This window comes from Emys orbicularis, chromosome 5 (assembly GCF_028017835.1).
Source record: "Emys orbicularis isolate rEmyOrb1 chromosome 5, rEmyOrb1.hap1, whole genome shotgun sequence".
Lineage (NCBI taxonomy): Eukaryota > Metazoa > Chordata > Testudines > Emydidae > Emys > Emys orbicularis.
The window spans coordinates 15,767,436-15,793,536 of NC_088687.1; the positions used below are offsets into that span (position 1 = coordinate 15,767,436).

At 46.2% G+C, this 26,101-nt stretch overlaps 1 protein-coding gene across 1 annotated transcript in view; it reads left to right on the forward strand.

Moving 5' to 3' along the window:
• The window catches only part of FRAS1 (Fraser extracellular matrix complex subunit 1), a 200,060-nt gene that overhangs the window by 72,992 nt on the left and 100,967 nt on the right, over window positions 1-26,101 (forward strand). Inside the window, exons 25-27 of the mRNA XM_065405125.1 lie at window positions 1,747-2,073; window positions 13,283-13,436; window positions 25,907-26,085. Coding sequence (XP_065261197.1) covers window positions 1,747-2,073; window positions 13,283-13,436; window positions 25,907-26,085 — 660 coding nt within the window. The remainder of the gene's footprint in view (window positions 1-1,746; window positions 2,074-13,282; window positions 13,437-25,906; window positions 26,086-26,101) is intronic.

A 26,101-nucleotide genomic window follows, 5' to 3' on the forward strand; every position in this document is an offset into this window, starting at 1 on the left:
GGCATAAGGAGACATGATTCTGTTGACTTCAGTGGAAGTTGTACCTACTTATGCCCACGCTGAATTTAGTCCAAAATCTGTGATGCTCAATTCTCATTTTGTCTGTTGGACAAGAGATCAAAAGCCCAGCCAAGTGGAGGTGGGTTTTTGCTTTATTATTGTTAAGACTCACTTCTTCACCAGCCGAATAACAAAACCCTGTGCATTCCCATGTTACTCCATTCAGTCACTTCCACTGGGAAGCTTTACCAGAAGCTGAGGCCTCCCAGCCATTAGGATGTTACATGGAATCATTTGTGTGCATGAAGCCATCACTTTAGATTTCTTTTTAATTTGCATGTCAGGGAATAGATAAGTACCCATAGTCTGTATCGTGTGCGTTTGCAATGGTGTTCCTTATATGACAATATCATCGGTTTAATAACGTTTGTTTTTGAGGAAAAGAGTGGGTCTGAGAAGAAGAGGAGCTATTCTAAAAACAACCCTGATTTCAGCAGAGGGATATTAAACTAAGATTATTATTTAGTTGTATTATGGTTGTGTCTACAGGTTCCAACAGGGGTGAGGGCCCCATGATGAAAGGCACTGTACAGATACAGAACAAAAAGATAGTCTCTATCCCTAAGAGCGTACAGTTTAAAGTAGATGACAATAGACAACAGGTGGAGACAACCTGTTTTCTTTGGCTTTGGGTTTTGATTAGAAAAAAAATCCCTTTTCTAAAGGTTCATGTTGCCTGCTTCCTAGATAAAGGGACACTTGAAACCTGAAGAAAACACACTTACACAGATACGTAACCAGTTATAATGAAACAGTGACCTGTGTTATATGCCTTTCCCCTAACCTGTCTCTGTCTTGTCTAGTAGATTTTAAGCTCTTCAGAGCAGGGACAGTCTGCTGCTCTGTGCTCGTACAGTGCCTAATGCAAGGCGGCCCTGATCTCAGTTGCTGCCTGGGCACTACCGTAATAAATATGATTAATAATGTTGCCATACCACCTGGGACTGCGATTTCATTTGATTACAAAAGCGAAGCATGGTTGGGCCTGGTCATTACCTGTATGGGAGACCTCCACGGAACGCCTAGGAGCCGCAGAAATGGGTAGTGGTGAATGCAATAGGTGGCACTCTTCTCTTGGGTTACATCTAGAGCCATTACCCAGTATGTGCAAGAGGGGGCGGCATTGTCTGTTCCGTGAAGTTTCAGTTCGTATTTTTATGTATGTTTTCCTCCTCATCATAGTCTTACCTCGATAGGAATGATGCCTTCTCCTTCTTGGTCACTGGGCAAGTGAGAGGGTTGTAACTAGATGCTAGGACAGCTCTACCAAAATCAGGGGGGGAAAGAACTTGAAGTCAGTTATTGCTTGGAGTTCCCACTGACTTTAGCAAAACCAGGCTTTGTCCCTGGAGGTTCTTATCGAGCTATCCAAGTAGAGCAGCAAAGGGGATACAGACCGTGAGCAGGTAACTACACTGCTTTATGCATAAATGTCCTGAGGCTTTATGTTCAGCTTGCTGCAGTGTGAGAATCCCACCTTCTTATGTAATTAAATCTGTCTAGGTAGTCTAAGTTCTACCCTTCTGGGGAAACGTGCAGTTAGTGAATCTTTCTTGTTTACAAATCGGGGCTTTCCAGCACATGAAGGGAATTAATCTTCCTACCCCACACCTTACTTCCCAGACTTCTATCACCATTCGAGCACTGTGGTTTAGCAAACAGCTAAGAGCTGGTTTTATGTTTCAGGCCCCATATGTGCTAAGGAATGAAGTCCTCTTTATCAGCACAGGGGATATTGGATCAATAACAAACGTGTTGCTTGATATTCGAGACAATGACAATCCCCAGGATGTAGCGGTGGTGGTTTTAGATCCTCCACGTCATGGCCAGCTGGTCAAAGCTCCAGGGGACACAGCTTCTGCAGCCCAAGTATTCCATCTTGATGACCTGGCGAATGGACTCCTACGTTATGCTCACGATGGTTCTGACAGTCGGGATGATACGGTTCTTCTGCAAGTGAACGATGGGCACCACTTCCAGAATATCCTGTTCCACATTAAGGTTTCTCCAAAGGTATGTTCCTTTCTGCAGTGCCCAAGCTAGTAGTTTATAAAAGCAGTATATCTGGGGGGGAGGTTAGAGACCAGACATTGCTGACGGGAATGTGGCAAGGGAGGGGCAAAGCGGTAGGTTGGGTTTGCAAAATTTTGTCTGTTGATGTTTTGGTTTGTAGACCCAGAATGGTTCCACTTTAGTGGTTCAGCTTAGCTAAATAGTTCCTGTTTCAGTTCATCTCTAGCTTCAGTTTGAGAGTTGAAAATGCACCATTCTTTTTTGCTGTGGGAGCAATGGACATGTGAGAGGAGGGGAGCCTGACTCTACCCTCACTCCCTGGGAGGAAGGGGTGCAGAGAGGCTGGTCGCAATCAGCAGGCAGTAGTGTGATATTGGACATGGGCCAAGTTCACATCTGGATCCAAACTTCCCCCAAAGTCTGACGGTGCACTGATCGGGGGATTTGGGACAGCAAATTATAAAATTAGGGGCCAGAGGCAGAGTTCTGATCCAGATAAGGATTCAGACTTCCCCAAAGTGTGGAGGTGGTTGGGGTTGTGATTGTGACTGGCTTTAAAGCAAGTTATTCATTTGACCGGAGGTTAGATTATGTAGCTAGGTAACATCAGTGGAGGAGTATGGAAGAGAAAACAGAACAGCTTGGTGTTTGGAAAAGAGAGCTCTTCTGTTAGTTCCTGGCACAGTAAGTTAGTATTACATAGTCAATACTCAATTGTGAGAAGAGTGAATGCATCTGGAAAATGAATGGATCTCAGGAAACTATCAGGAAAAGAAACCTACATAAATTAAAAAGCTTAGTTAACAAGGTGTTTGATTTGCTGACTTCAGCTTTAAAGGGATGGGGAGGTATTGAGTGTAATGGGTTCATGGCTGATCAACATCTCAAAGCTATCAAGATCACTGAAGTTTAATAAACTTTACTTAGTACTTGACCCTTCTTAATATTTGGTAATGTTCCTAGAGATATTTGAGAAGAAATCCCTACAATTTAACAATTATTATTGTTTATTTTAATTTAATTCTTCCATTTTTATTAAAAGCTGGATGTTCCCACCTGTAGTAGTGTTATTCCCATTCTAAGTACAGGGAATACTGTGGCAAAGAAAATTATGGTGCAGTATCTATTTTTAAATCACATTACTTAAAAAAAAAAAAGTAGAATGCACTGTGGAAGTGCATTTGTATGTCAGACACTCAGGGTATGTCTACACTACGAGGGTATTTCGATTTCACTTAAATCGAATATGTGGAATCGATATTGCAAATTCGAACGTGTGTGTCCACACTAAGGACAGTAATTCGACTTTGTGAGTCCACACTAACGGGGAAAGCGTCGACATTGGACGCGGTGCACTGTGGGCAGCTATCCCACAGTTCCCACAGTCCCCGCTGCCCATTGGAATTCTGGGTCGAGCCACCAATGCCTTCTGGGTAAAAAAAATGTGTCGAGGGTGCTTTTGGGTAATTGTCGTCATCCGTCCGTCACTACCGCCCTCCCTCCCTCCCTGAAAGCGCCAGCGGGAAATCAGTTTGCGCACTTTTCTGGTTAGTGACAGCGCGGACGCCACAGCACTGCGAGCATGGATCCCGCTGCGACCATCGCTGCAGTTGTGGCCGTTGTCAACGCCTCGCAGCTTATCATCCACCTTTACCAGAGGCAGATGCAGATGCAGGCGAGGAGGCTACGGCACCGCGGTGAGGGCCTGAAGTCTGAGAGTAGCACAGGCCTGTCAGAAAGCACGGGACCCAGCGCCGAGGACATCACGGTGACAATGGGTCATGTGGATGTTGTGGAACGGCGATTCTGGGCACGGGAAACAAGCACGGACTGGTGGGACCGCATAGTGCTGCAGGTCTGGGATGAATCCCAGTGGCTGCGAAACTTTCGCATGCGGAAGGGGACTTTCCTTGAATTTTGTGAGTTGCTGTCCCCTGCCCTGAAGCGCAATGACACCCGGATGCGAGCAGCCCTGACTGTCCAGAAGCGAGTGGCCATAGCCCTCTGGAAGCTTTCAACGCCAGACAGCTACCGGTCAGTCGCGAACCACTTTGGCGTGGGCAAATCTACCGTGGGGGTTGTTGTGATGCAAGTAGCCAACGCAATCGTCAAGGTACTGCTCTCAAAGGTAGTGACCCTGGGAAACTTGGAGGTCATCATAGATGGCTTCGCCGCGATGGGATTCCCAAACTGCGGTGGGGCTATAGATGGAACTCACATCCCTATCCTGGGACCGGAGCACCAGGCCAGCCAGTACATCAACCGAAAGGGCTACTTTTCAATGGTGCTGCAAGCACTGGTGGACCACAGGGGACGTTTTACCAACATCAACGTTGGATGGCCGGGCAAGGTTCATGACGCTCGCGTCTTCAGGAACTCTGGTCTGTTTAGACGGCTGCAGGAAGGTATTTACTTCCCGGACCACAAAATAACTCTTGGGGATGTGGAGATGCCTACAGTGATCCTTGGGGACCCAGCCTACCCGCTAATGCCCTGGCTCATGAAGCCCTATACTGGCGCCCTGGACAGTGAAAAAGAACTGTTCAACTACCGGCTGAGCAAGTGCAGAATGGTGGTGGAGTGTGCTTTTGGCCGTCTCAAGGGGAGATGGAGAAGCTTACTGACTCGCTGTGATCTCAGCGAAACCAATATCCCCATTGTTATAGCAGCTTGCTGTGTGCTCCACAATCTCTGTGAGAGCAAGGGGGAGATCTTTATGGCGGGGTGGGAGGTTGAGGCAAATAGCCTTGCTTCTGATTACGCCCAGCCAGACAGCCGGGCGATTAGAAGAGCCCAGCGGGACGCGCTGTGCATCCGGGAGGCTTTGAAAGCTAGGTTCCAGAGTGAGCACGGTTACCAGTGACTTTTCAGTTTGTGTACAGAGAAGCTGAACCTGCCCCCGTTTCTTTACCCAGTTAATGTTGACTATCCTCTCCAGTTACATACCCCCTTCACCCCCTTCCAAAAAAATAAAATCAGTTTTATTTTCTTAATGAACACCGTTGTCTTTATTACTGTTTTCGCGGGAATGTTTTAAACCTGGGACGCAGACTGTGGTGGGGAGCGGGTGTAGTGTACTGATGCAAATGATCCTTCTAAACTCCAGGAATGACAGGATTCGCAGTGGTGGACTGGTTGTTTCAACGGAGCCTGCCAGCCCTCCTGAGCGGGACTGCGTGTATGTGGGGGCTATGTGACTTTATGGCAGGGGGAGGAGGGTTACAGATCCCCTGCTGCGTGGCTCTGTGATCCAGGAAAAGGACCGCTGCATAAGATCTGTAACTGCCCTCCCCCGCCACAAAGTCACAGAGCAACCCCCCCCACACACACACAGAACATGAAAACCACCTCCCAGACTGACCAGGGTAACTAGTGACTGCACTGTGTATGTGCCCTGCTGCTGGACCTGCCCCCGCCTCTGTACCCTGCTAAAGGTGACTGTCCTGTCCAATTACCAAGCCCCTTCCCCCCCTTCAGACAGACTCTCCTCCAAAAGAACATGATGGAAACAGTAATGAACAGAAACGTATTTTTTATTAACAACCACACATGAAACTGGGGGGTGAAATTTGGACGGGGGCTTGGGTGAGGCGGGAAGGAAAGGACTTTTCAAATTTTGGGGAATGACAGCCTTCTGGTGCTTGAGCAGTCTGCAGGGGTGGAGTGAGAGTTTTCACGGACTCTGCCGCCCCTCCTTCTTTGGACTTTGGGCGTGGGGGGTATGGGACTTGGTGGCGGGGGAGTGCGGTTACTGATAGACTGCAGCGGGGCTCTGTCCTCCTGCCTCCGTTCCTGCAGAACATCAACAAGGCGCCGGAGCGTGTCCGTTTCCTCCCTCAGAAGTCCAAGCAGCGTTTGAGTCGCCTGCTGGTCTTCCTGCCGCCACCTCTCCTCACGTTCCATGTGTGTCCGGTGCATTTGGGACAAATTCTCCCTCCACTGGTTCTGCTGTGCTGCCTGGGCTCGGGAGCAGCCCATTAGTTCTGAGAATATGTCCTCTCGCGTCTTCTTCTTCCTCCGCCTAATGTGCGCTAGCCTCTGGGAGTGTGACGCCAGGCTGGGTTGGGAGACAGTCGCAGATGTGGCTGTGGGAATGAGAAAAAGGTAGTGAATTCCTCTGAAAGATAAATGTAGTTGTGAACAAAGAACATAGTCTTTCTCTGTGAACAAGACCATGCACTGCACCTATCACATGCGCACTCAGGACAAGGTCGAATTTTCGGACCTCGCCTTCAGTGCCTGGGGTCTTGCACTGCCGATCTGGGAAGCGGGGCAGGACACCGGAATTTCTGTAGCAGGCAGACATGGTAAGCCGTAGACTTGTGGCTGCTTAAAACTTTAATAGTAGCACTGGCCTCCTTTCACATTGAAAGCAATGCCAGTCTCTGCTGCCAGCAATCGGCCAAGCATGAACTCTGCCCCTGTCCCACCCCCTCACGGCTGTCCCAGGGAAAGATCCCTGTATGCTGCCCCTCTCCCGCCTCCACCGCATGGCTGTAAACCGGCGGTTACAGTTCTGTAAAGGAACGGGCAAGCAGTCCCAATACTAACAGTCCCCTACCTAATTCAAAGCAGGTCATCATGAGCGACATCACTATCATGAGGATCTCAGACAGCGATAAAGAAAGGATGCTTCGGGAAAGCCTGCAAAGACCAGGGCCGTATGCCGCCATGCTGTGCAAGGCTATGATCCCGGAGTACTTGAGGATCTCCTGGCGCGGAAACGTCTCATACTTCGGAGGACCCAATAAGGCCGCTCTCCCCAGGAACCTGATGAACAGGCTTTCCAATTACCTCCAGGAGAGCTTCCTCGAGATGTCCCTGGAGGATTTCAGCTGTATCCCCGGACATATAGACCGCATTTTAATATAGCTGCACTGGCAGGGACTAAAGAGTGGAGCGGCTTGGGCAGCAGAATCATGCACAACCGGCAATTGTTAGATTTTTTTTAAATAGTTGGGACTGAATAGTTAAGTGCCTAGGGCACACAAATCATGAAAAACACATTGTTCTTATTGTTAATATTCCAGTTCTGTTAAAAATAAATGTTTAGATGTTTAAAACACTTACTGCTTGATCCTTCCCCTGAATCTGTGTCCGGGTTAAATGCTGGGGACGGTTGGTAGGGGATCTCTGTAAGGGTGATGAAGAGATCCTGGCTGTCGGGGAAATCAGCTTGGTAAGCGCTGTCGACTGCCTCGTCCTCCTCATCTCCTTCCTCATCTTCCCCGTCCGCTAACATGTCCGAGGAACCGGCCGTGGACAATATCCCATCCTCAGAGTCCACGGTCAGTGGTGGGGTAGTGGTGGCGGCCGCACCTAGGATGGAATGCAGTGCCTCGTAGAAACGGGATGTGTGGGGCTGGGATCCGGATCGTCCGTTTGCCTCTTTGGTCTTCTGGTAGCCTTGTCTCAGCTCCTTGATTTTCACGCGGCACTGCGTTGCATCCCGGCTGTATCCTCTCTCTGCCATGGTTTTAGAGATCTTCTCATAGATCTTTGCATTCCGTCTTTTGGAGCGCAGCTCGGAAAGCACGGACTCATCGCCCCACACAGCGATCAGATCCAAGACTTCCCGATCAGTCCATGCTGGGGCCCTCTTTCTATTCTGGGATTGCACGACCATCTCTGCTGGAGAGCTCTGCATCGTTGCCAGTGCTGCTGAGCTCGCCACGATGTCCAAACAGGAAATGAGATGCAAACTGCCCAGACAGGAAAAGGAATTCAAATTTTCCCGGGGCTTTTCCTGTGTGGCTGGTCAGAGCATCCGAGCTCGGACTGCTGTCCAGAGCGTCAACAGAGTGGTGCACTGTGGGATAGCTCCCGGAGCTATTAGCGTCGATTTCCATCCACACCAAGCCTAATTCGATATGGCCATGTCGAATTTAGCGCTACTCCCCTCGTTGGGGAGGAGTACAGAAGTCGAATTTAAGAGACCTCTATGTCAAACTAAATAGCCTCGTGGTGTGGACGGGTGCAGGGTTAATTCGATGTAACGGCGCTAAATTCGACATAAACGCCTAGTGTAGACCAGGCCTAAGATTTTGTAACAATCATTTCAATAATGTGTGGTGTTGTCATAAAATAACAGTCTTCAAAAAGTCAAGGATTTGTCCACCTGAGAAGAGGTCAGATTTGTGCAGTCCTACTATTGTGTATTGTGGAAGCCAATAATTACAACGGACTTCCCTATATAATTTTGGCCAAGTTGCTTAATCTTTCTGTGCTAATGGTACAGCTATTCTCCCATTCTTTTGTCTGTCTTGAAAATGGTAAGATCAGATTGTAAGGTCTGTCTCTATGTGTACGGGGTCCTCTTCTCTTCTGAGGCTTCCGGGTGGTACTATAACATAACATAAAGAATAAAACTTAGTTGTGTGACTCGAGCGCATCCATCTGATAATCAGAAAGGACTTCTTCAAAACTACTGGTGATAAGTCGTTTGGGCTCCACCAGAATTAGAGCAGCCACCCCCATCGTTCCCCATTTGCTACTTCCCCAGAGCACAGAAGTTAGCCCTCAAACTAACAGAAAAAGAATCGTTTGGGTGCCGCTCAGTTGTTGAAAGTGCCAGGTTCTGTAGCAAATGACAATGAAGGGTGAATTGCTGAGTATAGTTTGTTTTATTAGCCAATTTCACTCTCCCTTGTCTCTGGTTCTTTTCTGGAGTCCTCCTTTGCAACATTTAGCTACAAAGAGCAATGAAGGCAGTGAGACAGAAATGAGAGCAGAGCAGGATTGAGCGTGAGATAGGGCTGGCAGGTGCCCAGTTTCTGCCTTATCCTAATTATCACCTTTCTGCAATAGCCTTGGGAGATGAATTGGATGCAAGGTTTATTTCAGAAGAGGTGCTGTCTAGACACACACAAGACTTCTTTTTTCTTCCTAGTTTTCATGTTGTTACAGATTCTGCTGTAACTCTAGCTGTAGGGTACTTTTTACCTTGCTTCTAATCTAAGTACATGAGGCTTATCATAATACAATGCTGTATGATCGTATGTGCTATGTCCTCATTTGAAAACATTTCTAGGATTTCTATTAAATTGGCTTAGAGAGTAACCTTTTAAGGTTACATCCATAGAAGCACCATATTATTAGAATCAAAACATGAAGTAAGGACCACTGATTCTTTCGAGTATTATGTAATTGAGACATTGGCTCATCCACTCCCACTGAGTTGGTTTTTGCAAAGTATTTGCTTGAGTGCTTGTGTTTGCTGAGAGCCTGATCTTCAATACACCGGACCCTCGCTAGAACGCCCGTCTATATAGCGCAAATTCGCAAATAACGGTCGCAGCCACGGATCCCAAATTTAATTACTTTAATTGCAATTTATTTTAACGCGGTCCCCACGTTAACGCAGTACTGCGCATGGATCCCAAATCCTGCATTTTAGCGAGGGTCCGGTGTATTTGTAAGACCCCCATCCCAGAACTACTGGAGCCTAAATGGTTGGCCTCATTTTCAAGAGCACTTAGTAACGATTTGCATTTCTGTATTGTGCCCTCTGGCCATTTTAACTTTGATGTGGCTGTTGGTCCTGCCACTAATGATGTTCTATTGGGAAACAGTGAGCCCACACCCTAGAAAATGTGCCATCTGGCAACATCAGATCAGCCAAAGCGGGGGTTAGACCTGGCTGCATGTTGTGTGTTTGTTGTAGGTATCAGCCTGGGTAATGGGATATGGAACCCTTTCCCTTCCAGGTAGCCAAAAGATACTTAGATCAGATGGTTGTGTGATGTTCAGTGTAGTAAGGGCTGATAGTCCCGGTTCATTTCGTAATGGATGAGTATCTCCGGTGGGCAGTTTCAGCGGGTTGGCCCAGATTTGAACGGGCATAGAGACTGAACTACCTTCTCACCACTAGGGGCGATTCAGCCAGGTCGGTGTCGAGGCACATTGGCAAGGCAGTGTGGCGGAAGCGTGACCGGCAATAGCCTGTGCTATACTTGCTGAGTGGTTAAATAGAGAGGACTTTAGTCTTCAGGACTGCTTAGTACACACACACACACACACACACACACACACACACACACACACACAGACAGACAGACACACACAGACACACACACACACACACACACACACACACACGAAATGTAACTATCAGCCTTACCACCGGTAAACAAAAATCGGACATGGTTCCAGTTGTGTCACTGACCTGCGCGGGAGAACTGACTCTGGCCTAACTAAAACTTGTCACTTACAAATAAAAGGATTAGCAAGCAAGAAGGAACCTTTTGCTGAGAACATTTTTATTAATTAGTTGGATCACAGCATCAAAGCCAGCTGGGAATGTTATTGCAAAATGACTGACTGATTTATTGTGGGGATTGAAGAGCCCTTCATTCATTCATCGCTTGGAAACGAGGAGATGCCATTGTTGCTCTGGAACTGTGACCTTGCTTTTAATTAACATTTTCTTGGAAATTTTTTCTTCTCATACGGTGCATTTTTGGCCCTCGCCTCAAAGTACTCTGAAGCACGGCTGCTCTCTCACTTCTCCCCTGCCATAATAAATCTGGTAATCTCTCTGTCCCTTTCAAGCTGGTAATTTCCTGCTGCTGATTTATGCTTTGATGTTAAACTCCATAAGTGCCGTGGCATCACTGACACTTGAAGACGGAAAGTTGCCATGGGTATTGTTAGGGTTCTCCTTAGCTGGCAATCAGTTCTTTCTTACTTCTGCTCAATTCTTTTAAAGAATAAAGTGATCATTTGTCCTAGGGGAAATGCTGATCCTAAATGATGTAAAACTTAGGACTACATGACATTCTGAATTTAAAAAATAGCATTATGCAAAATCAATATTAAATGGATTAAAATTTGATTGGTAGCTCTCAAAAAGTAATTGTAAATGGGGAGTTATCATACAATGGGGATGTTTTAATGGGGACCTGCAGGGATCGGTTCTTGGTCCGGTGTTAGGGTGACCAGACAGCAAATGTGAAAAATCGGGATGGGGGGTAATAGAAACCTATATAAGAAAAAGACCCCAAAATCAGGACTGTCCCTATAAAATTGGGACATCTGGTCACCCTATCCAGTGTTGTTCAATATTTTTATAAATGATTTGGAAGCAAATATAAAATCATTGCTAATAAAAATAATAATAATAATATATGGAGATAATACCTATCTCATAGAACTGGAAGGGACCCCAACAGGTCATTGAGTCCAGCCCCCTACCTTCACTAGCAGGACCAAGTACTGATTTTGCCCCAGATCCCTAAGTGGCCCCCTCAAGGATTGAACTCATAACTCTGGGTTTAGCAGGCCAATGCTTAAACCACTGAGCTATCCCTCCCCCTCCTTACTTATATAAGGTTTTACATAACACAAAACTTGGTGAAGCGGTAAATAATGAGAACAGTTAAGTTATACAGAGCAATCTGGATTGCTTGGTAAACTGGGTTTATTTAAACAACATGCAGTTTAATGCAGCCAAATGCGAGGTCATACATGTAAGAACCAAGAATGTGGGTCACACTTACAGGGGGACTGTAGCCTAGAAAGTAGTGACTGAAAAGGATATAGGGGTCCTGGTGGATAACCCAACTGAAGAGGAGTTGCCAATGTCATGCTGTGGCTAAGAGGGCTAGTATGATTCTTGGCTGTAATACAGCGCAATATCGAATAGACGGAGAGGAGTGTTATTACCAGTGTATATGGTATTAATGAAACCATTACTGGAATACTGTGACATGTTCTGCTGTCCGCACTTCAAGAAGGATGTTGAAAAATTGAAAAGGTTTCAAAAAAGAGCTACAAGAAGTATTTGGGGTCTGGAAAACCTGCCTTACAGTGGAAGACTTAGGAAGCTCAATATATTTAGCTTATCAAAGAGAAGATTGAGGTGACTTGACCATGGTCTATAAGTACTTACATGGGGAGACAATTTTTGAGAGTAGAGCACTTTTAAATTTAGTAGACAAAGGTATAATGAGGTGGCTGGAAGGTGAAGCTGGATGAGTTCAGTCTATAAATAAGGCACAGATGTTTAACAGTGAGGGTAATTAACCATTGGAACATTTACCAAGGGATGTGGTAGATTCTTAATCACTTGAAGTCTTTAAATTAAGAGTGGATGTCTTTCCCAAAAATCCGCTCTAGCTAAACCACAAAATATGGGCTTGATACGGGAATTGCTGGGTGAAATTCTGTGGCCTGGGTTATGCAGGAGGCCAGATGAGATGATCATAAGGGCCTCCTCTGGCCTTAGAGCCTATTAATCTAGGAACTGACTTTGCCTCGGGATAAATTTGGCTCCCAAATATTCATTTTCCAGTTGGAAAACTTCCTCTGCCACAAATAAAGCGGGGCAGAACAGCAGGTTTATGTGTCTCCTCCAGACACGCTACCACACCCAAACTCCTCAGTCATTTCATATCTTCGCAAACACTTTTGCAATTGCAGAACTATGTCAGAAAAGTTCTCCCTGACGTGTTGTTGGTTCTAAAGGTGTTATACTTTGACATGCTTCCTAGGATGTGAAAGGGGTGAGAGATTGAAGTGATTGCCAGGGCCTGTGTGTATTGAAGTGTCACTATTCCACTATGATGAAAATTACAGACACTTTAAAAGGTTGAGAGTGTTTTTATTATGGGTTGTTTTTAAATGAGGGTGTGATTTATAACCAACCTCGAAGAAGTGTGTTCGGGGAAGGGATTTAAAGAAGGGAGAGATAGGAGGCGTGGGAGATAGTCAGACAAGTATTCTAGTCCTGGACAAAGATTTTAGCAGTGGAGATAGTGAGGATTTTTCACAGTGTCATGGAGATTAACCTGACAGGAGAGAAGCTGCAAAGGGAAAGGGAAGCAGATGCACCAGGACTTGAGGACGAGGAAGACAATCCTGTTTAAATGAAGAGGTGAAAAGGCCACTCAGAGAGACGGAGGATGATGGTACAGGAGAGGATTAGGGAGGGAATGACTTGAGGTCAGGAGGAGTTGGACAAGAAGAAAGTCACAAATGGGACTGAAGGAGCAGAAAGTGGAAGGTGGGAGGGAAAAGGAGGTGGGAAATGGAGTTGGTAGGGCAGAGAGCTTCCCTCTTTGAAGCAGATGAGAATCAAAGAGAGTCAGCTGCATCATGTGTTCTGCAATATTCAAGCTCATCCTTCTTGTTTAAAAGTTTGTTTATATTGGCCCATTATCATTGCTCTTCAACCAAGCCTCTGCTGCTTTTCTCCCCTCCTTCCCCGCAGAGTGATGGAGGCCCCCGGCTGGTTACTAACCCCCTGGTGTGGGTCCCAGAAGGAGGGATGCTGCAGATCACCAGCAGAATTTTGCAAGCAGAGATGCCTGGTGCCAGTGAATCTGAGATAACTTACACGATCATCAAGGACCAGCCAAGATACGGTAACTTCTTGTAGATCTTTTACTACCAGGGGACACTGCGGTTGTGCTGCTCCTTCTTCTCCTTCCCTGGCGTCTCCCACCCTTAACAGAAGTGCCGGGTTCTAATTCTCTGGGAGTCAGGCATGCTCAGCACTGACTAAGGATATTATAATGTCATGGTATTTTGTACACATCAAATGTCTTTGAAGAACACAGTTAGTTATAGGGCTGTGTTTAAATACAATCAGCTATGAATACTTGCATATGATGTCCAAATCCCACATCTGGCCAGTTAAAATGGGTGCGTAGGCTTGTAAAACAGTCATGGCTAGATTCCAGTCTGAATGCCCAAATGGTGGGGCTGCACATTCCGTTTCATTGTCCATGTTTGCAGATTCATTGAGCTCAATGCAGTTAATATGGAGTTAGACTCAGATGCTCAAAGGTATTTAGGCGCCTAACTCCCATTGATTTCAGTGGAAGCTGGGCACCAAGTATCTTTGAGGACCTGGGACAAACACCCTCATGGGAGCACAATGTCACCCACTGTTTGTCAAATGGTAACATTATATGATGCAGTGTCGTCGTAGCCGTGTTGGTTCCAGGATATTAGAAGGACAAGGCGGGTGAGATAATATCTTGCATTGGACCAACTTCTGTTGGTGAGAGAGACAAACTCTGTGTAAGCATGAAATACATTATCTCATCCTCCTTGTGTCTCTAATATCATGGGATGAATTTTGGCTTAAGAGCAGCACAGAGTAGCATATATCCTGGGCACATCTGAGCAAAAGCCCACTGAGGACAAAAAAATTCATTTCTTGATTATTTTGTAATGAAGAGGTTCATTGGTACGAGCTAAATTGCTGGTATTGGAATCCTTATATAAGCCTTATATCTCCTAATTCCCACTGTGGGCTCTGCTCTCTGGGTGGCTGCATTCACAAGCAGTCCACAGTCTGCAGAAAGGCAGGTGTTAAAAGCATTCTACGGGCTGAGGGGAAGGGAGGGTGGTAAGTAATGGGATTTGTGACTGAGGTACAAATTCGGAGAAGCTAGATGGGAAAGAGAACAGAGCACATCAGGCTGGAAAATAAATATGAATAAGAAAGAAGAATGGTCATTTCCCCATCAGATGTACTGTTTGATTAACAAGGACAAATAATCTTTAAACATCCTTTAGACCCAAGTGAAACTGTATTGTTGTTTTAATTTGCTGAACCAGATCAAATTAGAAAGGGTCACTTTAACAACACAGACTCTGCACTTCTGCCTGTTATTCTTAGGCCTGGTCTACACTAGGAGCTTATATCGAATTTAGCGCCGTTACATCGAATTAACCCTGCACCCGTCCACACCAGGAAGCTACTTAGTTCGAAATAGAGCTCTTTTAAATTCGACTTCTGTAATCCTCGAAAACGAGAGGAGTAGCGCTAAATTCGAAATGGCAATATCGAATTAGGCTAGGTGTGGATGGAAATCGACGGTAATAGCTCCGGGAGCTATCCCACAGTGCACCACTCTGTTGACGCTCTGGACAGCAGTCTGAGCTCGGATGCTCTGACCAGCCACACAGGAAAAGCCCCGGGAAAATTTGAATTCCTTTTCCTGTCTGGCCACTTTGAATCTCATTTTCTGTTTGGACAGCGTGGAGAGCTCAGCAGCACTAGCAACGATGCAGAGCTCTCCAGCAGAGTTGGCCGTGCAATCTAATAGAAAGAGGGCCCCAGCATGGACTGATCGGGAGGTCTTGGATCTCATCGCTGTGTGGGGCGATGAGTCCGTGCTTTCAGAGCTGCGCTCCAAAAGAAGGAATGCAAAGATCTATGAGAAGATCTCTAAAGCCATGGCAGAGAGAGGATACAGCCGGGATGCAACGCAGTGCCGCGTGAAAATCAAGGAGCTGAGACAAGGCTACCAAAAAACCAAAGAGGCAAACCGACGCTCCGGATCCCAGCCCCACACATCACGTTTCTACGAGGCACTGCATTCCATCCTAGGTGCGGCCGCCACCACTACCCCACCAGTGACCGTGGACTCCGAGGATGGGATATTGTCCACGGCCGGTTCCTCCTCGGAAATGTTAGGTGACGGGGAAGATGAGGAAGGAGATGAGGAGGACGAGGCAGTCGACAGCGCTTGCACCGCTGATTTCAACGACAGCCAGGAGCTCTTCATCACCCTTACCGAGATCCCCTACCAACCGTCCACAGCCCTTACCCCGGACACCGAATCAGGGGAAGGATCAAGCAGTGAGTGCTTTAAACATCTAAACATTTCATTTTAACATAAGTGGAATATTTATATTGTTAAGAATGGGCTTTTCAGTCACTCAGTTAAACATAGAAACTTTTATTAATAACAAAACAGGAATAATAACTATATCAGTAATTTGTTGTTCATGATTTAGTTGGCTTAGTAAACTTTTTTCTACTAACTATGTATAGAAAATCAAGTACTGTCCGGATATTCATGATTAGTCCACAACACGGCCCCTCCACTCTGTAGTCCGTTATGCTCAACTTAAAGGAAAAGGCGGTCAATGTGCCCGGGAATGGACAGACAGTCCTCCTGTGATAGCTCCGCATAGCTCTCCTGGAGGTACCGCTCCAGCATGCGCACGAGGTTCAACGGCAGGGCAATCTTGTTTGGTCCCCCGTGGTAGCACACGTTCCCACGCCATGAGTCCATGAGGTAGTCGGGGATCAGTGCGCGGCACAGCATGGCGGCATATGGCCCAGGCCTCTGCATGCATTCACGCAGCATCCTTCCCCTCTCGGTCTCCGAGATCCTCATGAGGGTTATGTCACACATGACGCCCTGCTTTAAATTAGGGAGGGGAATGTTAGTATTTGGACTGCTTTACAGCCACGCGGTGGAGGCGGCAGAGGGGCAGCATACAGGGATCTTTCCCGGGGACAGCCGCGAGGTGGTGGGACAGGGGCAGAGCTCATGCTTCCCTGATTGCTGCCAGCAGAGAGTGGCCTTGCATTCAGTGCGAAAGGAGCCCAGTGCTACTATTACATGTTTAAGCTGCCACAAGTCTACGGCTTACCATGTTTTCCCGCAGCAGAAGTAGAGGTGTCCTGCAACGCTTCTCTGATCGCAACTGCAGGACCCCAGACACATAAGGCGAGGGCCGAAAATTCGACCTTGTCCTGAGTGCGCATGTGAAAGGTGCAGTGCATGGTGTTGTTCACAGAGAAAGACTATGCTCTTTGTTAGCAACTTCATTTATCTGTCTCAGGAATTTACTCCCTTTTTCCCATTCCAACAGACACATCTGCGACTGTCTCCCAACCCAGCCTGGCATCACACTCCCAGAGGCTAGCGCAGATTAGAAGAAGGAAGAGAAAAACTCGTGAAGACATGTTTTATGAACTTATGGAGTGCTCACGAGAGCAGGCAGCCCAGACGACACAGTGGAGGGAGAACTTGTCACAAATGCACAGAGCAGTCATGGAACGGGAGGAGAGGTGGCGCCAGGAGGACCAGCAGGCTACTCAAACCCTGCTTGGACTAATGAGGGAGCAAACGGAGACGCTCCGGCGCCTAGTGGATGTTCTGCAAGACCGGAGGCAGGAGGACAGAGCACTGCTGCTGTCTATCTCTAACCGCCCTCCCCCGCCACCAAGTCCCACACCCCCCTCACCAAAAGTACAAAGAAGGAGGGGCGGCAAGGGCCGTTAAAACTGTCAGTCGGCCACTGCACACTGCTGCAGCAATGGAAGGCTCTCGTTCCAAAGTTTGAAAAGTCCTTTCCTACCCATCTCACACTAGCCCATGTCCAAGTTTCCTTCCCCCCCCCCCTTTTCATGTGCGGTTCGTAATAAAACATCGGTTTCTGTTAAGTACTGTTTCCGAGAGTGTCTTTTGGAGGGGATTCTGTCTGAAGGGGGGGAAGGGGTTTGTTACTTGGACAGGACAGTCACCTGTAGCAGGCTACAGAGGCGGGGGCAGGTCCAGCATCAGGACACATACACAGCACAGTCACCAGTTACCCTGGTCAGTCTGGGAGGCGGTTTTCTTGTTCTGGGGTGCGAGGGGGTTGATCTGTGACTTTGTGTCGGGGGAGGGCAGTTAGAGATCCTATGCCGCGGTCCTTATCCTGGATCACAGAGCCACGCAGCAGGGGATCTGTTACCCTCCGCCCCCTGCCAGAAAGTCACTTGGCCGACACATACATCCAGTCCCGCCCAGGACTGCTGGCAGGCTGCGTTGAAACAACCAATGCAGCACTGCGGAGCCTGTCATTCCCGGACTTTAGAAGCATCATTTGCATCAAAACAGTAAGCCCGCCCCCCGCCACAGTCTGCGTCCCCGGTTTAAAACATTCCCGCGAAAACAGTAAAAAAGAGAACCTTGTTCATTAACAGAACAGAACAGATTTTATTTGTTGGGAAGGTGGGGAAGGGGGTATGTAACTTGGAAGGATAGTCAACAGTAACTGGGTAAAGAAACGGGGGCAGGTTCAGCATCTGTGTCCACAAAGTAAAAAGTCACTGGAGACCCTGTTCAGTCAGGAACCTGGCTTTCAAAGCCTCCCTGATGCACAGTGCGTCCCGCTGTGATCTTCTAATCGCCCTGCTGTCTGGCTGGACGTAATCAGAAGCCAGGCTATTTGCCTCAACCTCCCACCCCGACATATAGGTCTCCCCCTTGCTCTCACACAAATTGTGGAGCACACAGCAAGCAGCTATCACAATGGGGATATTGGTCTCGCTGAGATCACAGCGAGTGAGTAGGCTTCTCCATCTGCCCTTGAGACGGCCAAAAGCACACTCCACCACCATTCTGCACTTGCTGAGCCGGTAGTTGAATAGTTCTTTCCCTGAGTCCAGTGCGCCAGTGTAGGGCTTCATGAGCCAGGGCATTAGCGGGTATGCAGGGTCCCCGAGGATGACTGTAGGCATCTCCACATCCCCAACAGTTACTTTGTGGTCCGGGAAGTAAATACCTTCCTGCAGCCGTCTACACAGACCAGAGTTCCTGAACACCCTAGCGTCATGAACCTTGCCAGGCCATCCAACGTAGATATTGGTAAAACGTCCCCGATGGTCCACCAGTGCTTGCAGCACCATGGAAAAGTATCCCTTTCTGTTTATGTACTGGCTGGCCTGGTGGTCCGGTGCCAGGATAGGGATGTGAGTCCCATCTATAGCCCCACCGCAGTTTGGGAATCCCATCTCGGCAAAGCCATCTCTGATGAGCTCCACGTTTCCCAGGGTCACTACCTTAGATAGCAGTAGCTTGACGATTGCCCTGGCTACTTGCATAACAGCAACCCCCACGGTAGACTTGCCCATGCCAAACTGGTTAGCGACGGACCGGTAGCTGTCTGGCGTTGCGAGCTTCCAGAGGGCTATGGCCACTCGCTTCTGGACAGTCAGGGCTGCCCGCATCCGGGTGTCCTTTCGCTTCAGGGCAGGGGACAGCAACTCACACAGTTCGAGGAAAGTCCCCTTCCGCATGCGAAAGTTGCGCAGCCACTGGGATTCATCCCAGACCTGCAGCACTATGCGGTCCCACCATTCCGTGCTGGTTTCACGGGCCCAGAATCGCCGTTCAACAGTATCAACAAGACCCAGTGACAGCGAGATGTCCTGGGCGCTGGGTCTCATGTTCTCAGAGAGGTCGGAGCTAGTGTCCGACTTCATGCCGTCACGGTAGTGCCGTAGCCTCCTCTCATGATTGATCTGCAGCTGCCTCTGGTACAGGTGGAGGAGAAGCTGCGAGGCGTTGAGAACTGCCACAACTGCAGCGATGGTCGCAGCGGGATCCATGCTCGCACTGCTGTGGCGTCCGCGCTGTCAGTAATCAGAAAAGCGCGCGAAATTATTTCCCGCCGGCGCTTTCAGGGAGGGAGGGAGGGAGGGAGGGCTTGAGTGACGGACGGATGACGACAGGCGCCCAAAAGCACCCTCGACACATTTTTTTACCCAGAAGGCATTTGGGGCTCGACCCAGAATTCCAAAGGGCAGGGGGGACTGCGGGAACTGTGGGATAGCTGCCCACAGTGCACCGCTTCCAATGTCGACGCTTGCCCCGTTAGTGTGGACTCACAAAGTCTCACAAAGTCGAATTACTGTCCTTAGTGTGGACACACACGTTCGACTTAGTAATATCGATTCCACATATTCGAATTAACTAAAATCGAAGTACTCTCGTAGTGTAGACAAGGCCTTAGAGTAGGTTTAATTCTTAAACAGCTGCTGACACCTCACAGAAGATGTTGATAAAAACAGTGCTATTGTTCAGTTCATATTTACATACACACCATATTGTCTGTGGGTAAGGTGTGTGTATCACTTTTAATCATTTGAAATATTTGTATGAAAACAGGAATTTTGTCTTTAGGAGTTCATCTCCCGCTGCCTAACCCTAATTTGAAGTTATAATCCTCTGGTTGTATCATCGTAATTATCTCCGCAACAACTAATTGTGATGATATAAACAAGGTTTATGGCTTCAGATTAGGAATAAACAGCAGGAGCCTTTGATCTTCAAAGTTTTCTATGAAATATTATCCCTGGTAGTAATAATAATAATAATTAATAATTTAAGAAAAAGCAAGGAAATACAGAAAACTGGTCCTGAGTAAAAAAGGATCAAAATAGGACTCCTGTACAAGCAGAATTCCAGATCCATGAAACTTGTGTGCATTTTCTAGTCTCAGCTTATTATTGTTCCAGGCCAATTAGAAATGAACCATCTATGTATTTATATTTGCTGATGCTTCCTTATGATTTGTGGGGGAATAGCAACACCAGGGACTAAATCCTGGCCCAATTGAAGTCAGTCTCAAAACTCCAATTGACTTCAGTAGGATCAGGATTTCACTCCAGGTCTGTAATATTAGTAAAATGAATGGGAATTGGGCATCCAAAGGGACTGACTCATGTGAGTAAAGGTATCGGAATCAGGCCTGTCATTAGATTGAAGGACAATGCTGCTAAGGGAATATTAATGAAGTTGTCAGTGTGTGACGGGGTCGCCGGATGCAACCTGGACTGTGGGACGGCTGAGCCCTCTGAACTCACCAACCTGGGCTGCCGCTCGCACTGTGACGCTGATGTCAAGCTATAACCCTCTGATCAGCACTGCATTTACACCGACATCCACAGGCAGGGACACACTGAACTGAGTTACATGGATGATGTCCCAGCCACTCATGAATCACCAATAGAGATGCTCCAGCCAATTCCCCCCCCAGCTCCCCAGCCTTGCACCCCAGCACTGTACCATCCTGCACTGCTCAAGGCTTCCTTGGGCAGTGCAAGTTCAGTAGTTTGCCGCTCCCTCAGTGTTGAATGGACACACGCTAGCCTTTGTAAATTGAGCTGAGATTTCCCAAGCCAAATCACACTGTTTTAGGTAAAATATCAAACGGATTTATTAACTACAGAAAGATAGATTGTAAGTGACTATAAGCGGTAGGCCTACAAGTCAGAGAAAGTTACCTTAAGAAAATAAATTTAACATGCCTTCTAAATCCTAAACTTTTAGTCTAAGCAAGAGTTGAACCAAACAATGTCTGACCCTGGTACAAGCAGGTTACAGTTCCTCAGTACACAGGCTGGGACTCCCTTCCAGCCTGGGACCACCCTTCCCCAGTTCAAAGTCTTTGTCTTGAGACATTCTTTTCCAGGTGTTGAGTTGGGGGGAGGGGAGAGGCTAAGTGATGATGTCATTGTCTCTCCTTTTATATTTTCTTCCTGCTTGCTAGAAAGATCCTTGCTGTGACGTGGTGGTTAGGCAACCTCCATTGGTCAGGCAGTCTCCATTGCATACATACTCTCTTGAGAAGTCTGTGGGATGGCCCTTGGGAGAGTGGATTCCCTTTAATGGGCCATCAGCACGTGTCTGGCTGGTCCTCTGTTGCAGTTGAGAGGTTGGCTGTGGGTGTCTTCCAACCTCACAATATATTTCAGTAACACACATTGCTATACTTCATAACTGCACGTATAATGTAGCACATACAATCCAAAAGGATATTAATGTTCACCAGATCAAGACTTTTCAAATGATACCCCCCAAGGCATGCATTGTACAAAACCTATCATAATCATGTCATAATGATGAATATGGGGGTTTCAGGGTGCTACTTTGAGGTACAGAGTGCCACATAGTGATAAAACAGAAACACGATATGCCAGCCTGCGTTTTTTTATTACTCAAACATCATTCGAATGCGATTTTGGGAAATGAACTAAGAGAGTTTAAAATGAATATTTTGCAAAGCAGAATTATTATTTCTACAAAAAGAGCTAAATAATTTATATGGGTTTTGATTGGTAGCTACAAGGGATATTTTCAAAGGTTAATAGAGAGGTGGAATGCACAGTTAAATACAGATTATTCAGTGGGATGTTGGAGTTTGCTATCCGTGCAGACTACATTTGTATCCATGAGTACTAAAACATAGGGTGATGTGGAATTATTAGCACAGATTATATGTAACTCTAAAACAAATGAGTAAAATTAAATTTTGGGGATCAGATAGATCCTCAGCTGGTATAAATTACCCTAGCTCCATTGACTTAAGTGAAGTCAGGAATACTGTGTCCGGTTCTGGTGTCCCCAATTCAAGAAGCACGTTGAAAAATTGGTTTCAGAGTAGCAGCCGTGTTAGTCTGTATCCGCAAAAAGAACAGGAGTACTTGTGGCACCTTAGAGACCTACATGCCCCTCTGCCATGTACATTGGCCAAACCGGACAGTCTCTACGCAAAAGAATTAATGGACACAAATCTGACATCAGGAATCATAACATTCAAAAACCAATAGGAGAACACTTGAACCTGTCTGGTCATTCAATGACAGACCTGCGGGTGGCAATTTTGCAACAGAAAAGCTTCAAAAACAGACTCCAACGAGAAACTGCTGAGCTGGAATTGATATGCAAACTAGATACAATCAACTTAGGCTTGAATAGAGACTGGGAATTGCTGAGCCATTACAAACACTGAATCTATCTCCCCATGTAAGTATTCTCACACTTCTTATCAAACTGTCTGTACTGGGCTATCTTGATTATTACTTCAAAAGTTTTTTTGGCCTCTCAGAGTTGGTAAGACAACTCCCACCTTTTCATGCTCTCTGTATGTGTATATATATCTCCTCAATATATGTTCCATTCTATGCATCCGAAGAAGTGGGCTGTAGCCCATGAAAGCTTATGCTCAAATAAATTTGTTAGTCTCTAAGGTGCCACAAGTACTCCTGTTCTTTTTGTTGAAAAATTGGAGACTCGTCAGAAAAGAGCCCTGAGAATGACTAAAAGATTGATAAACATGCCTTATAGCTAAAGACTCACGGAGCTCGGTCTGTTTAGTTTATCAAAGAGAAGGGTCAAGGATGACCTGATCACAGTCTATAAGTACCTACCTGGAGAAAAGAAGCTTGGTGATAGAGGGGTCTTCATTCTAGCAAACAAAGGTATCACAAGAGCAAATAGCTGGAAGTTAAAGCCAGACACATTCAGACCCTAAATGAGGTGAAAAATGTTAACAATGAGGATAATTAGCCATTGGAATAATTACCAAGGGGTGGTGGATTCTCCATCGCCGACCATTTTAAAATCAAGATATTGGATGTTTTTCTAAAAGATCTGCTCTAGTTCAGCCACAGCTATTACACGTGATGCAGGAATTAATTCAGGGAAATCCTGTGGTCGGCGTGGGTATGTTTACACTGCGCGGTAACCCCAGGCTCTGACTCCGGTTTGAGCCCAAGACCCCTTAACATCCACACACAAATCAGTCTGACTCAAGTCAGCAAGCACTCGGGACCCTGGTCTTAAGACCCCACTAGGAGGGTGGAACAGAGCCTGAGTTACGCAGTGATTCAGGTTGAAGCCCGGTCATTTTGCAGTGTGGATGCAGGTCAAGCCATACACCGAAGGTCTGCATAGTGCAGTATGGATGTGTTAGCATGGCTGTGAGACCCAGGTGTAGTGGTTGCAAAGCCAGGATTACAATGCAGTATGGACACTCGAGCATGGGGTTGGAAACACCAAGTCTACAAGCTCGGGTCCCACAGATCTGGGCTTAGTGTGCAGTGTAGACGTACCGTGTTATACAGAAGGTCTGACCAGATGGTCACAATGATCCTTTCTGTCCTTAAAACTGATTAAACTATAGGTGCTAAGGATCCAGCCCTAGAACTGTATACAAAATGTGATCTAGAACCCATTAATATGAGGGGAAATCTCTATAATGCTCCTATTGCAATTAACAGAAAAACTGTTATTGAAGTCAATGGTGCAGGGTTGGGCCATCATTCTAGACATGCGACCAAGTTTTGTTCTGAAGTTATTGAATATATACCTGATTTACCAAGTGTGTGGGTTTATTTAACCCAGGTGTTTGCATTTTGAAATAATTTAGAAGTTCTAGATTAAATAGACATCACAGCAGCCCTATGGGAGTAGCACTGTCAGTTGCAAAAACATTTATAAGAAGATACCGAACAAAGGAATCTACACCTTCAGCGAAATGGAATCATTTACTTTAGTGTCAGAACGGATGCAGGGTTAGAAATGCATGAATCCCAAGAGAACCTCCTAATACCCATTCAGAGATGATGCAAAGACATTTAAGATCACATGGGTTTCTTATTTGATTACCAGTTAGATATCATCTACTTTTTAAAGATGTTTTATCATTTTGATAGTGTCTTTTTTTATAAGGTTTTTGTTTGATTTGTTTGTATTTATATATGAGATTTTGAGCAAACTTTGAATTGTGTTGCTCAATAAAATAAATAAAATATTTAGGACCAAGATTTTGATGCCCTTTAGTGAGTAGCACTTGACTCTGTGTAGTCTCATGGAAGTCAGTGGGGCTACTCATGGAGTAAAATGTTGTTCAACACGAGTAAGGGATAAGACTCTTCTTCTATATGTATCTGGAGGGTCAAAGTTGATCAATAACAGGATTGATCCTCCAGTGATAAACATTGTCATGGATGCATTGAACCCAGTGGAGCTAGGAAAATTCACATCAGCTAAGGATCTGTCTGGCTGTGTGTAAAAGCTGATATAAACAGAATGTTTTCTGTGTGATATCAGGGGATCTTTAAACTGAATATTTGAAGGACATAAATCCACACCGTGTAGAGGTCAAGCATAGGAGTTTGTTACACACAGCGCTGGCGGAGTGTCACCTGGCTTATTAGGCTCAGAGACACTGTCAATCAATTGATTACAATGGAATATATAGATTTTCCATGGGCGGGGGAAGTGACGGGGTAGGCAGTTCCACACCCTGGGATAGGTTTTGCAGCAAGACAAGATAGCACATTAGCCAATGGTTAAATGGTTACATAATGTCTCCGCCCATGGTCTCAAGTTAGCAAGTTAACATTTAATTAATACTTTGATAAAAGGTTATTAGTATAAAATTATATATATGTTGAATTCTGATTTGGGGTCCATAGGAATGGAGCAACTCCTTTGATTGTCCAACAAGTACATTCCTAGGGGTTAAAGCAAAGAAACAGTGAGAGTATATGACAATACAGATTGTCTCCTTTATGTCTTAAGGCAGGGCATTGGTCCCTTGGAAGGGAGGTGGAAGGATGCCATATCTTATATTGACGTGCCAATTTTTCATAAACTCAAGGTTGGATCTGTGGGAAGACTGTTTTCCCTTCAGGAGAAATACAATAGGAACAGGGATCCTTTGTTCAATTTGAAACATTGGATGAAACATAATTATTCAGTTATTGCTTCAACATCTGGCATTTCTACTGACCAAGCATATCTTAGCAAAGGCAATGTTATCTTGTTTATTTTGCTTTTCTCTTAGCTAATCACTATTAGCTAGGCCTCTGGTCTCTTAACCAAACTCTGGACTTTGGGTCTGAAAAAGAGCTGGCCCAATCCATATACCAGGTTGTTATATAAAATGCACATGGATTTTAACCCTTCAATATTATTCTGACTAGACGCTATAGATTTGCAGATTTTTTACATCAGCTAATAATACTGGGTGTTTAAATGTATTAGTTCGGCATTTCTATATGTGCTCAATATTTCCACTTAATGAAATTAGTAAAGAATAAAATTATGGGGTTAAAAGGTGCACAAAAGCATCAAACAAACTGGGCCAGAAAGAATTCAAGTGCACTCCATATGTTGACACAAACCTCTCTGTACACATAGGAGTAAGTAGGGGGGTCTAGGAGCAGTGTACTGACACTTGGGAAACATGGGTTTGGTTGCTGGCTCAGCCATATGCCTCCTACGTGACCTCTGGAATCTTCCCTGTGCCTGTCACCCATCTCCAGAAATGGATTCCCCTACTTCCCAGGGGTGTTCGGAGGCTGGTGATTTTGGAGTGTTCTAATCTAGAGCCAGACCAGTAAACAGAAGAGGCTGTCAGTGGGTGAAGACTTTTTTCCCTTTGAATGCACATTGGTTGTGGGGAAGGACACACACTCCTCCTTGTCTCATGCATGACCTCTCCCCGTTCACCTCTGCTTTCTCAGGGGAGGTGGTTCTTCTGGTTCCAATGCCAGCAGATGGCCCAGCTGACTCATGGCAGCGTCTGCCTGATGGAAGAGCCGCCACGCCAACCACCTCTTTCACCCAGCGGGACGTCAACGAAGGCATTGTTTGGTATAGGCACTCTGGATCCCAGGCGGAGAGCGACTCCTTCTATTTCCAGGTACTGCCTGTCTTGC